A 20132-nucleotide genomic window follows, 5' to 3' on the forward strand; every position below is an offset into this window, starting at 1 on the left:
AAAGTGATACACCAAGTTACAAATCCTCTGGAAGCAATCCCTTCTAATGTTGTGAGTTTGGGAGAGAGTAGGGAGTTGGGAAGAAAGGAACGTTCTGGCTTCCTTTGCTCCCATTGAGAGCAGTGGTGACCCAGAGCTGCTACTGAGCCTAACTCAGATGGCTTGGGAAGTGACGGTGTGTGTGTAGCTCCTAGGCACAAGGAAGGTACCCCAGCAATGGCCACGCAAGTTTTCCATGAGAAACCTTTCCAGGGCAAGGTACCATCCAATGAGAAGCAGAAACACAGACTGTCTCAAGGCTGAAAACACCTAAAGCCATCTGGTTTGGTGGTTTGCATGCAATCTCTTGTAGCCACAGAAACTTTTCTTCAAACAGCAGAGCCTAGTATGTCAAACTCATACAAGCATAGTTGCTTTCTTGGAATTGCAGTGGGGAGAAGAATAAAGCCCCACAAACTGCCTTCCCCATGGCTTCTGAATAGAGCTGGACACTATATTCTTTTCCTTGGTTGGGTATTGCCTCACCTGGAAAACCTGGCAAAAGAAATGAAGAAATTTTCTGCTACCTGGGGCAGGGCAGAGAGAAGCAATGTCCTGAAACTTTAATTCTACCCTGATAAAATGTGCCATCATATTATAAATTGGGCAACATATTATAAATTTGGCAACATATTATAAAGTGGAGATTGCAATTGTCAGAAACGTAGCATAACTGTCAACAGCATACTAAACTATATGATACTGAAATGTGAGTTACACTTCTAGTTGTCTAGTTCTGGTATAAGAAATGCAAGTTCTTTACCAACACTCAACCCACAGAATACAATGGACTCTTAACATGTCCTGCCCTTACTCCCATACACAACTTTCAGCCTCATACACTTATGAATAAAACAAATACTCCATAGGGCAGTAGGCATAAGCAGAATGCTAGGTTTGAAAAGCAAATCATATCTACTGTTTAAGGTCATATGTTGACACTAGAATGAAGAATAAGTCATTACAAAGCATTTTTCTCACCTGCGGTTCTAATTGCTACAGGTGTTTGCTGAGGGTTGAATAAAGAGCAGGCAGCTCAGACACTCTGTTGATATGGTACACATTCCTCTTAAGTTTAGGACTAAATCCCAGCCAGTACAGGGACTCAGACTCATCTATCAAAGTCCGGTGTGCACATTACGAAAAAAACCTAAGAAAGATCATGTGCATTTAACACCTTTCCCTCTAGCCATTCCAAGGAGCTTCACATTGCAGCCCTTTTTCACCTTTGTTAGGCACACCAAGTGGCCTGGAAGATGCTGAGAACAAAGAGGCTTTCTTCCTTGGGTTACCGGTTGAAATTCATCATCAGTTCAGCCCAGCTGAATCAATGGTGAGGGCAGCTCGCAGACCCAACTCACGTGGGGGAGAGTCAAGGCCTCCTTACATCACTGTACCGGGACTCCTTCAGGCACTAGCTCTCCCACAGCTCCTGTGCCGCCCAGAGGAGTATAAAGACCTGTGACAGAATGTAGGACACCGCCTAGAGCACAGCATTTGTGCCACGGTCTGAGAACTGCAAACTAGAGTTGCCAACATTTGGAGACATTAGGAAGGTTAAATGTGAAATGTTGTAGATAAATGTTGTGGATAAATGCCCAGGATGTACAGCCCTTCAACATTTCAATTAACATAGACTATCATCACATAAAGCAGGGGTGCGGAGACCGGAAAACCGTGCTGTTTTATTTTAATTTTCTAACAACATCCACGGAGCACTGACTCTGTGACTGGCACAGAACTAAGCTCCTGACACAGATTATCTCTTTAACTCCTCACAAGACCCTTTGGTAAGTACCATTTTAACCCAGTTTTACAAATGAGGAAACCCCTGGAGCTTAGGTTAAGTAGCTGGTCCAAGGGCCCAGAGCTGACAAGCGGCGGCCAAATGTGAACCCAGCTGGGTAGAGCTGTGCTGTACTTCCTGTGCTTGAAATTTAATGCAGATGCCAGCATCCTCAATTAATGGAATAATTGTGAAGCTAAAAGAAAATCAACATTTAAAACAGTGCCTTCCGCATAGTAATGGACATTGCTCATGCTTAAGTGTCCAGTATTAAGGAAACAAATATTATTTAGCTTTTTTTGGTGAAGGACACAATCATACAATATATACAAATATCTAATATTAGCTGGTTGCAGACAGTCTAAAATGATCACTGCAGCTAAAAAAAAAAAACTCAGAAATGTTTCTGAGAATCAGAGGAGTGTGAATAAACAACACTAGTCTACCAAAGCAATATAATAAAAAATTGTTAAAATAAAAAAAAAACCCTCAAGTAGTTATAATACAGATAAGTGTAGTCTTTGGAAATGATTTAAAATTTCATTTCGATGTCTAAATTATAAAGCCTCAAATTAATCATTATAAGTTGTTTTAATAAAGTTGAAAGTTTAGCACCTAGTGAAGTAACTTATGCATAGTAGGTTTCCAATAAATGATTCTGGAATGAATGACTAAATTCATAAAGGCACTTCTGAAAACAGACAGACATTGTCCTTTCCTTGTGTTTGGATTTTTTTTTTTTAATTCCATGATAAAGGCTGCATGACATTTCCTTATTAGTAATTTTTATAAAGGAATCCCAGTATCTCTGGTTCAAACAAAGGAAATAACTATCACATTGAAAGACAAAAAGAAATAACTGGCTAAAATAATTAAAAATGGAAGTGTTTGTCTTTACAGTGAAATATGGGGATAAAAAAAGTAGCAGCTTCTTCAAAATATCTTTATTAACATTTGAGAAAATATAAAATGATTCTCTAGGCAACAGCATGAAAACACATGAAATAAGTGGGTACATTTAAGCCACTGTGACTGGTGAAGAAGACATTTCCCCATACATATAATTAATATAAACAGGTAAATTCAGACCAATAAAACACCTCTTTCTCAAAAGCATTTTAGTGCCCTGTGTTACACTGGAGACTCGGTAGTTGAACAAATATGTGCTCAAAAGTAACTATTCATTCTTTAACAGTACTTAAAACTAATATGAACATAAAAACACAAATTACTCCATTAGTTCCATAAGGTAAAATATTAGGTTAAAACTATAATGGCCAAACTGTTTAGTAAACCTCTGTCCTATTTCAAAGGTAAATAGATAAATAAGAGACAGGTCTATGGAAAATAAAGAAGATGTCTAGCAACACTTTTTACATCATTTCAACAGAACCAAGAGCAAATCTAAGGTTCCCCAAGCATTTCCCACTTATTAGGGAAATCGATAGCATTACCTGCGGGGTGCCTGCGGTTGCTTTTGCATAAGGCTTTTATCTCATTTTAGCAACATTTAAAAAATGCAGGATGCCTATAACCTTGGCACTCAACATTACGCTGGCATCTTTAGTACAATTTGCTAATAGAATGAAAGCACTGTGGTTCAGTTTGGGAAGCTTCTTCACAAGGTTCTGCCAAACTGCAAAGGGGATGGAACAAATAAATAGGCTGACTGTGCGTACATCAGAAAAAGCAGACCCTTAAAATAAAAAAGGGAGCTATTCATTATTTCAAAAACACATTATTTTACAAAAGAAGAAAATTGAGGGGATAATATTTTCAAAAACATAAGAACTATAAAATAATCTAAATTGAATTTCATTTGTCCTGTCTAAACCCATCCTACACCGATACATCATTTCTATAGACAAAGCGGGTCAGATGTGTTAGAATAACATATATACATATAAAACATACCAAGCCATGGATTTAATTTTCATAATAACTATCTCATTTGCCTAAATGTTTGGTACTAAGTGGTAGAAACAGAAAACAAAATATTCACACCTGAGAAGATTACATATTAAACCGCCCGAGGTTTTAGCCTCATACTTGCTGGAAGAGATCTGCAAGGAATGAAACCTGGATGCCTGCGGATTCCACGTGTGACAAAGCATTTTTTGAAAAAGCATTCAGAAGGCTTGCTTTCGACTACGCAAAACAAAGCATACATTTTAAAGGCCAAACGTCAGTCAGTAAAACTCAATTCCCGTAGTTCTCCTGGTTCCAATGATCTTGAAGAGCATAGGTACCTGACTCAATTTATGCCACTTTTTATGCTTAAAAATATAAACATTTTTTCACATTTACAAAATATGCCCGATATATATTACTTGAGACTAATCTTAGCCATCAGAGCTGCCTTTTGTTTTCAGTTTTGTATTTCTGAGAAACTAATGAATCTATGGTGCAGATACAGCCAAAGTGGAAATAAATTCATAGTCTGGGGCAGCACTATAATTGGGACACAGTAATCTTACGATGAAAAGAAACAGTACACTAGCACTATAAAGGGAAACGAGTTGCAAAGTATTTTCCAGAGTCTGATTAGTTTTTTGTTTAAACTTTTCTATTTTTTTCATTGTTTTAAAATGCATTTGCTACTTAGGAGAAAAAGGAAGACATGGTTATGGTGTGAATCTTGAAAGATTCCCAAAGCTAGAAAGATCTATACAGAAGTCTCTCATTTTCCAACTTCTATTATAAAGTTCCTGCACTTGTACTTCGAAAAAAAACAAACCTGGAAGGAAGCTCTACCTAGTTTACTTTCTGAGTTCGGATTTCCGCCTCTATCAGATAAGTTCTTTCTAGTGCTCTTTGCCCCTCACATCTCCAGAGAAACACGCACATTTTTGCAAACACACACGATGTATCGATCACCGCACACACAGGTTCATCAACACCATGACAGAGGCGACACTTCACAATATGATAACCGGAACAGAGGACGATGACAGTGAGAAATGGGTTTCTTTTACAGCCCGCTTGGATCCCTAATGCCCTTATTTCTACACAATCCAGCCTCAGCCAGGAACTTTAAAGGATCAGAAAGACAAAACAGGTTGCATGAAAGGAAGAGAAAGAAAACCGAATGCCCGCTTTTCGAGAGCACTGCAAAATTAGCCCCGGGACCCGGCTGCGCAAAATTGCAGCGCTAAAGAATGCCAGCCCATATGCTAGACACCCAAGTAAAGCCTCCTGCAATCCAGAGAAGTAAATAATAAATAATAGTGGTCATTGCCATTAAGCAGAAGAATAGTAATAACAATTGTCACCACGGCGTTCCGTACAGCAGCTGCACGTGGAGCCGGCTTCTCCTCCGGCCCCCACGGCCCGCAGCCTCCCCTGCAGCCCCACAGGGCGGCTGAGTAAGGCGAGAGGACTCCGCGCGCGCCGCGCACTGGGCTGGGCGGGCCCCTCCCCTCCCGGTGCCTGCCCCGCCGGTCCCGCCCCCGCGCCTGCGCGTCAAGTGGCTGGGCTGGCTTAGCGGATCCCGGTTGCTAGGGTGTGTCTCCTTGGCCTCCTAGAGGGTGGGGATCCGTGGTGCTTCTTCGGGAACAGCCTCCTGCAGGAAGACCCGCCACCTCGCTGGACCTTTACCTCGCTGCCTACATTCCGAGGAATAGGAAATAGGAGACGAAAAGCCAGTTGGTTTGGGAAGCAGCTGATTATCCTAAAGAGTAGTGTGGGAGTCCAGCACTTCCGTGCACCTCTTTGGGTACTACGGAAGGGAGATTTCCAGCATCGAGTGGAATATATGACCAGGGAGTACACCTTGAGCGCTTGTGTGCAGTTATCTTTTGGCGGTAAACGGCCCATTTGTGCAGTTCCAGGGTGTTCCCTTCTAGGCTATCAATGGAGTAGTGCCGTGCCAGGCACTTTTGATGTTGCCCTGCAAACTAAAAGCACATTTTGGGGGTGCATCTTGTGGCATCATTTCTAAACAGCATGAGTTGGGATCCAGCAGCCCTGGGAAACCTCATTATAGTGAAACCTGTCTTATTTTAGGATTGAATGGTTTTGGCCCAAGCATAGTGGTTGAAAAACAAGCCATTACAGAAAGAAGACAATTTGTTTGTGAATGGTTAGATATGGTGGGTCTTCAGAGGCTTATCTAAGGAAGAGATCGTCTACACATTTCTGACCAAATTCTTTCTACATTTATAGTGATAACATTTTGGAGGGAGAGAAAAAAATGTCATTTCGACTATTCTGAAAAATCAGTGTTTACTAGTTGAAACAGCATTGGCAAATTGAACTTTGTACTAGCATGGAAAGTTGTAGAAGGATCCTGGGTAGTAATAATACACATATTTTTAAAATTATATGTTTACTTATAACCCTACATTTTAACTGGATTCTTTCTATTAATAGAAGTTTTAAAGAATTATTTTCTTACCCTCTTTTTTTCCATAAAGGAATTCTGCTTGGATTCAGTAGAATATTGCAACAGAATGATTTTCATTAAGATGTAATCTAAATTCTTATTTTTCAACAATTCAAACATATTCAAAACCTTTTCAATTCTCACTTACACCAAGGATTATGAAAAACAGCACTTACTATTCATTAAAATGCGAAAGCCCCCACTACTTCTTCGAAGACCCTTACCTCCAAAATTCACTAAGCCATCTTTACATGAGATAAAAACCCGTACAGGTATGTATATTAATCAGATATGTGTATTAACATTTATGTATCTTTCATAGAAATTCCTTGACTTGCACAGCTCAGAATCGCAATAAATACACTCACTAATAACTTATAAATGTTTGTTGTCAGATGAAAGCATCCAATTCAAGCCTACAGATGCATCTATTGATACTTATTGGTGGACTTAGTAGGTTCAAGTTTACCTCATCGATAAAATTTACTTCTAACCCCAGAATTGGTACTCATAGGGCTTTCTCAGTCGTGCGTGGATGTGTGCAGAGCACTGAAAAATTTGAGTCACTCAACACCCATGCCCCCATCTGAGGTGGAACAAAGCTACCTCTGCCTTCTTGTTTCAGCTCTCATGTTGTAAACAGGTACTGTGTTCCCTGTCTGTTTAGCGCTATGTTTCTTGAATGTTTTGTGCTTTTAGTGATTTCACTGTGGGCCCCAAGCATAGTGCTGAAGTACTGTCTAGTGTTCCTGAGCACAAGAAGGCTGTGATGGGCCTTACAGAGAACAAGATATGTGTTAGATAAGCTTCCTTCAGGCATGAGTAATGTTGTTGGCCCTGAGTTCAATGTTAACAAATCAACTGTATATATTTATTAAAGTGTCTTTAAATAGAAACAAATATAAAACAAAATTACATGTTGATCAATTGATGAAAATGTTGAAACCAGAAGTTTGTAGGAACCTAGCCCCATATTTCTCCTAGGAGAAATGGTTGAGTAATGAGTAATTCATTGTTTGCAGAACAGAACTACCACAAATAACGAGGACTGAATATATTTAGTGAGCAAAAACGGACCTTACCAGTTCCCTTCATTAGTTACCCACTGGGATAGTGATTGTAATCAATCAATCATATAAGTAAATGTAAAATTACCCTGTGATAAGTGCTATGAAGTAAATATGAGTCGCTTTTCTAACTATAACTTTATATAATACTTAATCCTCTATTTCTGTGTATAGTTTCTATTCCCTCCTTATTATAAGCAATACAATTAGCATATTTTCTCATTTTCCCCTTCTTAGTCTCCTCTTCCATCTGATTTTAGTTGATTGCAGTTTTAGTGTCAACATTTATACTGTTCAAATATACCTAGTCTATAACTTGATTTATAATGTTAAATTATCATCTTTTGACCTATGGCTATTAACAATATGTAACTCAACTTACCTGTAATACTGCCACAATTTCCTCTCTTACTTTCTCTCCCAACTTTTGTTACATGATTTCTACATCATCATTTCTACATTTCTAGAATGTTCTGCATTTACAATCTGCTCTGTAATAATACAGTATGTAGATTTACAGCTCAAGATTACCAGTTATCTTGTAGTTTCTCTATTCATCTTTTGTTTAAAGTTTATCTTCTAGTACAGAATTTCACAACCTTGGCACTATGGACATTTTGGGCTGGATGGTTCCTTATTTGGTGGGGAAAGCAGAGCTCTCTTGCTCCAAAGGCTCTTGACAAAGGGCTTTGCACATAGTAAGTGCTCGAAATTTTTTTTTTTATTTATTCTAAAAAACAAAAACAAAAACAAAAAAAAACAGGATACATGTGCAGAACGTGCAGGTTTGTTACGTAGGTATACGTATGCCATGGTGGTTTGCTGTACCTATTTACCCATCCTCTAAGTTTTCCCCCCTCACTCTCCACCCCCTAACAGGCCCTGGTGTGTGTTGTTCACCTCTCTGTGTCCCTGTGTTCTCAATGTTCAACTCCCACTTATGAGTAAGAACACAGGGTGTTTGGTTTTCTGTTCCTGTGTTAGTTTGCTGAGGATGATGGCTTTCAGTTTCATCCATGTCCCTGCAAAGTACACGCTCATTTCTTTTTATGGCTGCATAGTATTCCATGATGTATATGTACCACATTTTCTTTATCCAGTCTGTCATTGACAGGCATTTGGGTTGGTTCCATGTCTTTGCTATTGTGAACAGTGCTGCAATAAACATACGTGTGCATGTGTCTTTACAGTAGTCTGATTTATATTCCTTTGGGAATATACCTAGTAATGGGATTGCTGGGTCAAATGGTATTTCTGGTTCTAGATCCTTGAGGAATCCTTATACTGTCTTCCACAATGGTTGAACTAATTTACATTCCCACCAACAGTGTAAAAGTGTTTCTATTTCTCCACAGTCTTGCCAGCATCTATTGTTTCCTGACATTTTAATAATCACCATTCTGACTGGCGTGAGATGGTGTGTCATTGTGGTTTTGATTTGCATTTCTCAGATGATTAGTGATGTTAAGCTTTTTTCTATATGTTTGTTGGCCACATAAATGTCTTCTTTTAAGAAGTGTCTGTTCATATCCTTCACCCACTTTTTGATGGAGTTTTTTTTTCTCGTAAATGTGTTTAAGTTCCTTGTAAATTCTGGATATTAGACCTTTTTCAGATGGGTAGATAGCAAAAATTTTCTCTCATTCTGTAGGCTGCCTGTTCACTCTGATGATAGTTTCTTTTGCAGTGCAGAAGCTCTTTAGTTTAACTAGATCCCATTTGTCAATTTTGGCTTTTGTTACCACTGCTTTTGGCATTTTTGTCATGAAGTCTTTGCCCATGCCTGTGTCCTGAATGGTATTGCCTAGGTTTTCTTCTAAGGTTTTTATGGTTTTAGGTCTTACGTTGAAGTCTTTAATCCATCTTGAGTTAATTTTTGTATAAGGTGCAAGGAAGGGGTCCAGTTTCAGTTTTCTGTGTATGGCTAGCCAGTTTTCCCAGCACCATTTACTGAATAGGACATCTTTTCCCGATTGCTTGTTTTTGTCAGGTTTGTCGAAGATCAGGTGGTTGTAGATGTGTGGCATTATTTCTGAGGTCTCTGTTCTGCTCCATTGGTCTATATGTCTGTTTTGGTAACAGTAACATGCTGTTTTGATTATTGTAGCCTTGTAGTATAGTTTGAAGTCAGATAGGGTGATGCCTCCAGCTTCATTCTTTTTGCTTAGGATTGTCTTGGCTATATTGGCTCTTTTTTGGTTCCATATGAAATTTAAAGTAGTTTTTTCTAATTCTGGGAAGACAGCCAGTGGTAGCTTGATGAGGATAGCACTGAATCTATATATTACTTTGGGCAATATGGCCATTTTCATGATGTTGATTCTTCCTGTCCATAAGCATGGAACGTTTTTCCATTTGGTTGTGTCCTCTCTTATTTCCTTGAGCAGTGGTTTGTAATTCTCTTTGAAGAGGTCCTTAATATCCCTTGTAAGTTGGATTCCTAGGTATTTTATTCTCTTTGTAGCAGTTGTAAATGGGAGTTCACTCATGATTTGGCTCTCTGTTTGTCTGTTATTGGTGTATATGAATGCCTATGATTTTTGCTTATTGGTTTTGTATCCTGAGACTTTGCTGAAGTTGCTTATCAGCTTAAGGAGACTTTGGGCTGAGACGATGGGATTTTCTAAAAATACAATCATGTCATCTGCAAAAAGAGACAATTTGACTTCCTCTTTTCCTATTTGAATACCCTTTATTGCCTTCTCTTGCCTGATTGTGCTGGCCAGAACTTCCAATATCAGGTTGAACAGGAGTGGTGAGAGAAGGCATCCTTGTTTTGTGCTGGTTTTCAAACGGAATGCTTCCAGCTTTTGCCCATTCAGTATGATATTGGCTGTGGGTTTGTCATAAATAGCTCTTATTATTTTGAGATATAGTCCATCAATACCTAGTTTATTGAGAGTTTTTAGCATGAAAGGATGTTGAAATTTATCAAAGGCCTTTTCTGCATCTATTGAGATAATTATGTGGTTTTTGTCATTGGTTCTGTTTATGTGATGGATTATGTTTATTGATTTGCATATGTTGAACCAGCCTTGCATCCCAAGGATGAAACTGACTTGATCGTGGTGGATAAGCTTTTTGATGTGCTGCTGGATTCGGTTCACCAGTATTTTATTAAGGATTTTCACACCGATCTTCATCAGGGATATTGGCCTGACATTTTCCTTTTTTTGTTGTGTCTCTGCCAGGTTTTGGTATCAGGATGATGCTAGCCTTATAAAATGAGTTAGGGAGGAGTCCCCCTTTTTCTGTTGTTTGGAATAGTTTCAGAAGGAATCATACCAGCTCCTCTTTGTACCTCTGGTAGAATTCGGGTGTGAATCTGTCTGGTCCTGGGCTTTCTTTGGTTGGTAGGCTATTAATTACTGCCTCAATTTCAGAACTTGTTACTGGTCTATTCAGGCACTCGACTTCTTCCTGGTTTCATCTTGGGAGGGTGTATGTGTCCAGGAATTTATCCATTTCTTCTAGATTTTCTAGTTTATTTACGTAGAGGTGTTTATAGTATTCTCTGATGGTTTGTATTTGTGTGGGATCAGTGTTTTTATTCTGTCTCTTTGATTCTTCTCTCTTTTCTTCTTTATTAGTCTGGCTAGTAGTCTATCTATTTTGTTAATCTTTTAAAAAACCCAGCTCCTGGATTCATTGATTTTTTTGAAGGGTTTTTCATGTCTCTGACTCCTTCGGTTCTGCTCTGATCTTAGTTATTTCTTGTCTTCTGCTAGCTTTTGAATTTGTTTGCTCTTGCTTCTCTAGTTCTTTCAATTGTGATGTTAGGGTGTTAATTTTACATCTTTCCCACTTTCTCCTGTGGGCATAGTGCTGTAAATTTCCCTCTACACGCTGCTTTAGCTGTGTCCCAGAGATTTGGGTACGTTGTGTCTTTGTTTTTATTGGTTTCAAATGACTTATTTATTTCTGCCTTAATTTCGTTATTTACCCAGTAGTCATTCAGGAGCAGGTTGTTTGGTTTCCATGTAGTTGTGCAGTTTTGAGTGAGTTTCATAATCCTGAATTCTAATTTGATTGCAGTGTGGCCTGAGAGACAGTTTATTTTGATTTCCGTTCTTTTGCATTTTCTGAGGAGTGTTTTACTTCCAATTATGTGGTCAATTTTAGAATAAGTGCAATGTGGTGCTGAGAAGAATGTATATTCTGTTGATTTGGGGTGGAGAGTTCTGTAGACGTCTATTAGGTCTGCTTGGTCCAGAGCTGAGTTCAAGCCCTGAATATCCTTGTTAATTTTCTCTCTTGTTGATCTGTCTAATATTGACAGTGGGGTGTTAAAGTCTCCCATTATTATAGTGGGAATTCTAAGTCTTTTTGAAGGTCTCTGAGAACTTGCTTTATGAATCCAGGTGCTCCCATATTGGGTATATTTAGGATAGTTATCTCTTCTTATTGCACTGGTCCCTTTACCCATTATGTAATGCCCTTTGTCTCTTTTAACCTTTGTTGGTTTAAAGTCTGTTTTATCAGAGACTAGAATTGCAACCCCTGCTATTTTCTTTCTTTTTTTTTTTTTTTTTTGCTTTCCATTTGCTTGGTAAATATTCCTCCATCCCTTTATTTTGAGCCTATGTGTGTCTTTGCATGTGAGATGGGTCTTCTGAATACGGCACACTGATGGGTCTTGACTCTTTATCCAGTTTGCCAGTCTGTCTCTTTTAATTGGGGCATTTAGCCCATTTACATTTAAGGTTAATATCGTTATATGTGAATTTGATCCTGTTATTATGAAGCTAGCTGGTTATTTTGCCCTTTAGTTGATGCAGTTTCTTCATAGTGTTGATGGTCTTTACAATTTGGTATGTTTTTGCAGTGGCTGATACCAGTTTTTACTTTCCATATTTAGTGTTTCCTTCAGGAGCTCTTGTAAGGCAGGCCTGGTGGTGACAAAATCCCTCAGTATTTGCTTGTCTGTAATGGATTTCATTTCTCCTTCGCTTATGAAGCTTAGTTTGGCTGGATATGAAATTCTGGGTTGAAAATTCTTTTCTTTAAGAATGTCGAATATCGGCCCCCAGTCTATTCTGGCCTGTAGTGTTTCTGCAGAGAGATCCACTGTTAGCCTGATGGGCTTCCCTTTGTGGGTAACCTGACCTTTCTCTCTGGCTGCCCTTAACATTTTTTCCTTCATTTCAACCTTGGTGAGTCTGACAATTATGGGTCTTGGGATTGGTCTTCTTGAGAAGTATCTTTGTTATGTTCTCTGTCTTTTCTGAATTTGAATGTTGGCCTGTCTTGCTAGATTGGGGAAGTTCTCCTGGATAATATCCTGAAGAGTGTTTTCCAACTTGGTTCCATCCTCCTTGTCTCTTTCAGGTATACCAATCAATGTAGGTTTGGTCTTTTCACATAATCCCATATTTCTTGGAGGCTTTGTTCGTTCCTTTTTGTTCTTTTTTCTCTAATCATATCTTCACCCTTGATTTCATTAAGTTGATCTTCAATCTCTGATATCCTTTCTTCTGCTTGATCGATTTGGCTTTTGATACTTGTGTATGCTTCATAAAGTGCTTGTGCTGTGATTTTCAGCTCCATCACTCCATTTATGTTCTTCTCTAAACTGGTTATTCTTGGTTAGCAATTCGTCTAACCTTTTTTCAAAGTTCTTAGCTTCCTTGCATTGGGTTAGATCATGTTCCTTTAGCTCAGAGCAGTTTATTATTATCCACCTTCTGAAGCCTGCTTCTGTCAATTCATCAAACTCATTCTCCATCCAGTTTTGTTCCCTTGCTGGCATGAAGTTGTGATCCTTTGGAGGAGAAGAGGCATTCTGGTTTTTGGAATTTTCAGCCTTTTTGTGCTGTTCTTCCTCATCTTTGTGGATTTATCTACCTTTGGTCTTTGATGCTGGTCACTTTCGGATGGGGTTTCTGTGTGGACATCCTTTTTGTTGATGTTGATGCTATTCCTTTCTGTTTGTTATTTTTTCCTTCCATCAATCTGGCCCCTCTGCTGCAGGTCTGCTGGAGTTTGCTGGAGGGCCACTCCAGAAACTGTTTGCCTCGGTATCACCAGTGGAGGCTGCAGAAGAGCAAAGATTGCTGCCTGCTCCTTCCACTGGAAACTTTGTTTCAGAGGGGCACCTGCCAGATGCCAGCTGGATCTCTCCTGTATGAGGTGTCTGTCGACCCCTGCTGGAAGGTGTCTCCCAGTCATGAGGCATGGGGGTCAGGGACCCACTTGAGGAGGCAGTCTGTCCCCCTTAGCAGAGCTCAAGCTCTGTGCTGGGAGCTTTGCTGCTCTCTTTAGACCTGGCAGGCAGGAACGTTTAAGTCGGCTGAAGCTGCACCTACAGCTGCCCCTTTCCCCAGGTGCTGTGTCCCAGGGAGATAGGAGTTTTCTCTATAAGGCCCTGACTGGGGCTGCTGCCTTTCTTTCAGAAATGCCCTGCCCAGAGAGGACGAATCTAGAGAGGAAGTCTGGCTACAGCAGTTTTGCTGAGCTGCAGTGGGCTCCACCCAGTTTGAACTTCCTGGTAGCTTTGTATACACTGTGCGGGGGTTGGGGGGGAACTGCCTGCTTAAGCCTCAGTAATGACAGATGCCCCTCCCCCCACCAAGCTTAAGTGTTCCAGGTTGACTTCAGACTGCTGTGGTGGCAGTGAGAATTTCAAGCCAGTGGATTTTAGCTTGCCCGGCTCTGTGGGGGTGGGATTCACTGAGCTAGACCACTTGGTCCCTGGCTTCAGGCCCCATTCCAGGGGAGTGAACTGTTCTGTCTCACTGGCATTCCAGGCACCACTGGGTTATGAAAAAAAAAAAAAACTTCTGCAGCTAGCTCGATGTCTGCCCAAATGGCCACTCAGTTTTGTGCTTGAAACCCAGGGCCCTGGTGGCATAGGCACCTGAGGGCATCTCCTGCTCTAGGGGTTTGAAGATGATGGGAAAAGCGTAGTATCTGGGTTGCAGTGCACCATTCCTCACGGCACAGTCCCTCATGACTTCCCTTGACTAGGGTAGGGAGTTCCCAGACCCCTTGTGCTTCCCAGGTGAGGCAACACCACACCCTGCTTTGACTCACCCTGCATGTTGGGCAAAGTTCTTTAAGCATCGCTTCTCCACCCAATAAGACTGCCTTTTTCTTTTCTCCCATAGTATTCCATATTTACCCCTACGAACGACTTATTATAACTGTTTACCTGCCTAGTTTCTATACTAAATTGTGAGATATCTGTTGGTAGTAAGGTTTGTGTTGTATCATTGTACCCCCAGCACTATGTGTACAGCTGACACATGGTAGGTGTTAAATGTTCATTGAATGAATTGATGAGAATGATAAATATGTGTTGTATTATCAAAGAAGGATGGATTGCACAGGGTTTAAGGTAGACTTTGAAAGTAAAAAATGATTTGAACTGGTTGATAAGATATTCCACATAGCGTGATGGACATGTGAAATGAAGTCATATATGAGCAATTAGGCCTTTTTGGTTGTCAGAAATAATTGCAGTAACTAAGGCTTCCTATTGGAAAGTAACGAGTCGTCTCACAAAAAGATAGCGTAAAGTAGTTCCTGTTCACTTAGATTTTTATATGCCAAACTAAGAAATCTGAATTAATACCGATTCTGATAATTCAGTGAAAACATGGTATGACAATATCAGAAAACCAATGGGAAATTAACTCTGAAGACTAGGACTATGGCAGTGATGATCACGGGAAAACCTTTTTTAAATTTTTATTTTCCTGTTTTGTTTTCATGACATTGGGTTTGAAGAGAGGGGTTCATAAGTATATGGGACTGTGATATTTTACTGTCTCTCAAGTGCCATATTGATCAAAGTTCAGATTTTGTCTTCAAGTTCAAGACTTGGTTCTGAGCCAGCAGAGGTTAACGCATTGCTGCTGGGGAGTTGGGATCTATTGGAAGAAAGAAAGGGACATTGGTGTGAATGATTGTGGAGGGCTGAAGATTTCTAGAACCCATCTCAGGCCTTGGATGTTTTCAATATAGTTTATTTGTTGGGGGTTGCCAAAGCAGGCCCCTAGAGCAACATGGAATGGCCAGGCTGATATTGTACTCAGAGTGGAAGGTTGTCAGGTGTATAGTGAACAGCTGATGAGAACACATACCTTCAGGGTTTCTTTTTCTCTGCATCCTCACTAACATCTGTTATTTTTTATCTTTTTAATAACAGCCATTCTAACTAGGGTAAGATAATATCTCGTTATGGTTTAATTTGTATTTCTCTAATCATTAGTGATGTTGAGCATTTTTAAATATAAGTGTTGGCCATTTGTATGTCTTCTTTTCAGAAATGTCTATTCATGTCATGCCTAAGGGGATTTTTTGTTTCCTAGGGTTTTTTTTTTTTTTTTTCTGTTGAGTTGTTTGAGGTCCTTGTATATTCTAGATATTAGTCCCTTGTTGTATGGATAATTTGCAAATATTTTCTCCCACTCAACAAGGTCTTAGTCATAAATTATTTTCCTAAACCAGTGTCCAGGAGGGTTTTACCTAGGTTTTCTTGTAGTGATTTTATAGTTCTGGGTCTTAAGTTTAACTCTGTAATCCATTTTGAGTTATATGTTGTATATGGTAAGAGATAGGGATCCAGTTTCATTCTTTTGAATATGGCTGTCCAATTTTCCTAACACTATTCATTAAAGAGGGTGTCCTTTCCCCAGTGTTCTTGTCAGTGTTGCTGAAGATCAGTTGGCTGTAAGTATGTGACTTTATTTCAGGGTTCTGATTCTGTTCCATTGAGCATTTCTCATAGGGTCTCTCTTGGTTGTAGCAAATTCCCTCAGCATTTGCTTTTCTGGGAAAGACTTTATTTTTCCTCCATCTATGAAGGATAATTTTGCTGAATAGACTCTTCTTGGCTGACAGTTTTTTTTTATTGTTGTTGTTGTTTTAATTTCAGTACTTTGAATATATCACCTCATTCTCTTCTAGCCTGTAAAGTTTCCGCTAAGAAATCCACTGTTAAGACCAGGTACAGTGGCTCACGCCTGTAATCCCAGAACTTTGGGAGGCCGAGGTGGGTGGATCACAAGGTCAGGAGTTTGAGACCAGCCAGGCCAACATGGTGAAACCCCGTCTCTACTAAAAAAAAATACAGAAATTAGCTGGGCATGGTGGTGTGGGTCTGTAATCCCAGCTACTCAGGAGGCTGAGGCAGGAGAATCGCTTGAATATGGGGAGGCTGAGGTTGCAGTGAGCCGAGATTGTGCCACTGAACTCCAGCCTGGGCGACAGAGCAAGACCTTGTCTCAAAACCAAAAACAAAACAAAACAACAACAACAACAACAAAAAACGAACAGAAATCCACTGTTAGTTAGTCTGATGGGGTTTCTTTATTGGTGACTAGATGCTTTTCTCTTGCTTTTTGAAGGGTATGCTTTTTATCTTTGACTTTAGGCAGTCTCACTATAATGTGCCATGGGGAAGACATTTTTGCAGTGTTTGCCTAGGGATTGCTGAAGTTCCTATATCTGAATGTGAACGTCTACAATTCTTGCTAGACTTGGGAAGTTTTCTTCTATTATTTAATTATATAGGTTTTATAGTCCTTCCTTTGTCTCTTTGCCCCTGGGATGCCAATAATTTGAATATTTGATCACATTATGTTGTCCCAAATGTCACAAAGTCTTTGTGGATTCTTTTAGGTTCTTTTTCTTTATTTTTGTCTGACTGGATTATTTCAAAAGATGTGTCGTCAAGTTCTGAGATTCTTTCTTCTGCCTGATCTAGTCTATTATTGGAGCTTTCAAATATATTTTATATTTTCTTCAATTAATTCTTCAGCTCCAGAATTTCTATTTGGGTCTTTCTTAAAAATATCTATCTATCTCTTTGGTAGATTTCTCATTCATGTCCTGAATTATTCTTCTGAATTCTTTGTATTTTCCAGAATTCTCTTGTATCTAACTGAGCTTCTTTAAAATTGAAATTTTGAATTATTTTTCTGGGATTTCAGCAACTTCTTTTTGATTAAGATCTATTGCTGGAGAATTATTGTTTTCCAAAGGAAAACAATTTCCTTTGGAAATATTATTTCCCTTTGGAAAACAATAATTCATATTTCATATTAAAGGGAAATAATACATATTTCATTGTATTTTGATGTTTCCTGTGTCTTTATGTTGATATCTGTGTATCTGGTGTAACAGTTGCATCTTCCTATTTTTTAATTCAATTCCATAGGGTAGGACTTTTTTTCTGAAGATGTATCTGTGGTGTTGGTTAGGTAGGGCACTTTGACTTTGATTCTGGGTGCATGTAGTAGTGTAGTCTCTGTATGATTTCTTTGGCTGTAAATAGCATTAGTGCTTTTTGTGATTTCCTTAGAGGATTAGGCTGCAATTATTAGTGAAGGCTATGGTGAAGTTGTGCTGGGGACAGGCCCCAAGGGTAGGCTGACTCTACCTATCTTTGTTCCCCAGAGTGGTGTATGCTGGCACCTGTGTTGGTGGTTACTGGTGGGCCAGTTCCTGGGCCTTAGGTGGCTTGCATGGCTGCTGGTAGTGGCAGCAGTGGGCTAGGTCACTGAACAGATTCTCATGTCCTGGGAAACAATTGTGCTATGGGTCATGGCAGTAGAGGTGGTGGAATGACCCTCTGGGTCCTGCATGGTATGGGCTCATGTTGGTGGTGGCTGTGCTATGGGTCACCACCCACAGCTCCAGACATGCTGTTCTCAGGTTCTTCTGCTCTCTGCAGCAGCAGTGCTATAGTGCCATGTGTCAGGGAGGAAGAACCTTGCTTTCACTCCAGATCCCAGGCATGCAGGCCATGTTACACTGTGAGGTTGTAGTCACTACTTAGAACCTCAGTCAGGCCGGTCTCTGGATCACCTGCCCCAGCCTTCAGCAGCAGCAGCAGAAGTGGGTGTGTGGAGGAGGAGGAGATGTCCTGTTCTCTATGTGTGAGCCTGAGTACAGAGACTCTTCTGCCGGTGGGAGAGGAAATCAAACTAATGAGTATAAATTACTTCAGTTTGCCATTAAAGGGAAGGATAAATATGGTGAGATGGTGGTAGTTGGAAGGAGTTCTGGAGTCTATTGAAGTGTTTGCTGTGTTAATGTGTTTTGTTTTAATAGAGAGAAAATGAACTTAAATATATTGGTGTAGCTATTTTATTGAATCGGTTACCTTCAATTAGTTCCACTTAAGTGGGAAGCAAACATTATTTTCTTACCACTGTCCTTCAAACTCACGTGGCACATGTATCTCTCTAAAAGCATTTCTAGTCAGTTTTGTCAATTAGCTCTATTCATTTTCAGATATTAAATTACTTGTTTCATCTAAATTAGTACTTCCATATAGTATATAATCAGACTGTGTCCCTTCTCCCAGCTCAACCTAGGCCTGCTAATTCTTACACAAGCCAAGGGAAGGAGGGGCCTGATCAGTTCTTCCACCCCATTTTTTTACTCTCTTTTTCTATTCTTTTCATTTTTCCATTTTCTTTTCTTTTTTTTCTTTTAGACAAAGTCTCGCTCTGTCACCCAAGCTGGAGTGCAGTGGTGCAGTCATGGCTCACTGTAGCCTCAGTCTCCTGGGCTCGTGGTACCCTCCCACCTCAGCCTTCTAAGTATCTGGGACTACAGGAGCATGCTGCCACACTTGACTAATTTTTTTTTTTTTTTTTTTTTTTTGCAGGGATAGGAGTATTGCTATGTTGCCCAGGCTGATCTTGAACTCCTGGCCTCAGGTGATCTTACTATCTCAGCATACCAAAGTGCTGGGATTACAGGCATGAGCTACTGTGCCTGGCCCTACTCTCTTTTTCAACTCATATTATAGTTTTTGGTTCCTCCATAAGTGGGGCAAGGTGTGGGGAAGAGTTATGTTGTTAAAAAGTTAATAATTAAAGTGAGAATCAGCATCAGTCTTGTACCCCACGGAAATGTCAGGAGATACAAGTCAAGTAGTTAAAATGATTCCCTTATATTACTCTGATCAGGAAACAGCACTGGATAAACCAATACATTTTGCTGTTCTGCAGGTATCAGTGTGGGAGGTGGATAGGGGAAGAGTGAGATGTTACTTTCTCCTTGTGGTATATAGTCCTCTTATTTATAAAAAGTCCCCCTCACTTGGTTTGAGATAGGGGACATCATCCCTCCTACACCCTCAATGGGGAGGGAAAAATCAGGGAAATGCATACAACTCCAATAGCTCTGTTCAGAGGAGATACTCTCTCCAAACTCAGATGAGTCTCCAGCCGTCCCATATAAACAACAGATGGGTGAAGGGTGAAGTGCTGAAGGACTTATTTTGGCCACCCCTTGGCAAATTTTGCCTTAAGGAATCTATTATCTCATTTGAATGTACAGATCCTCATCATTTATTGCACTCAGCTGAGGGAACAGAAAAATGTCATTTCACATTCTGTTGCATAGGAAAGAAAAGGCATATATGATTCCTGCCTAAGAATGCAAGCTCAGTGCATTTTCTGGATGTGAGATAGAAAAGAATACTTGTTGTTATAATCTAAATGAGCTTATGGCACCTGTAACCACTATCAGATTGTTACCATCTTCAAAAGACACATTGGTCTGACGTCTGGCATTTAAAAGAAATGTAAATCTTTGGTCAAGGAAATTTCAAATAAGGGAGAGCTAATGATGTATGATAAATAGCAAAACTTCATCAATTGTATCCATCCCTATTGCCAGAGTTTTAGTGATAAACTCTCAAAAATCTAGTCTATTATTGGAGCTTATATCTTCCCTTCTCTCTACCAATTCTGTTCCTCCAAGAATAGTTCTCTACCCTTTAAAAATCTAATACAATTTAGCCTTTTCACTTCTCCAGTTGCTCACTCAAACTTTATACCAGTCATGTCAACACACATCCTGGTAGCTGAGCAAGTGTATACAGAAACATTTTTAG

At 39.8% G+C, this 20132-nt stretch overlaps 1 protein-coding gene across 1 annotated transcript in view; it reads left to right on the forward strand.

Moving 5' to 3' along the window:
• The first annotated feature begins 5323 nt into the window (after positions 1-5323).
• LRRC63 (leucine rich repeat containing 63) overlaps positions 5324-20132 on the forward strand; it is a 64179-nt gene continuing 49370 nt past the window's right edge. The window contains exon 1 of the mRNA XM_037986709.2: positions 5324-6481. Coding sequence (XP_037842637.1) covers positions 6397-6481 — 85 coding nt within the window. The 5' untranslated portion in view covers positions 5324-6396. The remainder of the gene's footprint in view (positions 6482-20132) is intronic.

Source organism: Chlorocebus sabaeus, chromosome 3 (assembly GCF_047675955.1).
Source record: "Chlorocebus sabaeus isolate Y175 chromosome 3, mChlSab1.0.hap1, whole genome shotgun sequence".
Classification (NCBI taxonomy): domain Eukaryota; kingdom Metazoa; phylum Chordata; class Mammalia; order Primates; family Cercopithecidae; genus Chlorocebus; species Chlorocebus sabaeus.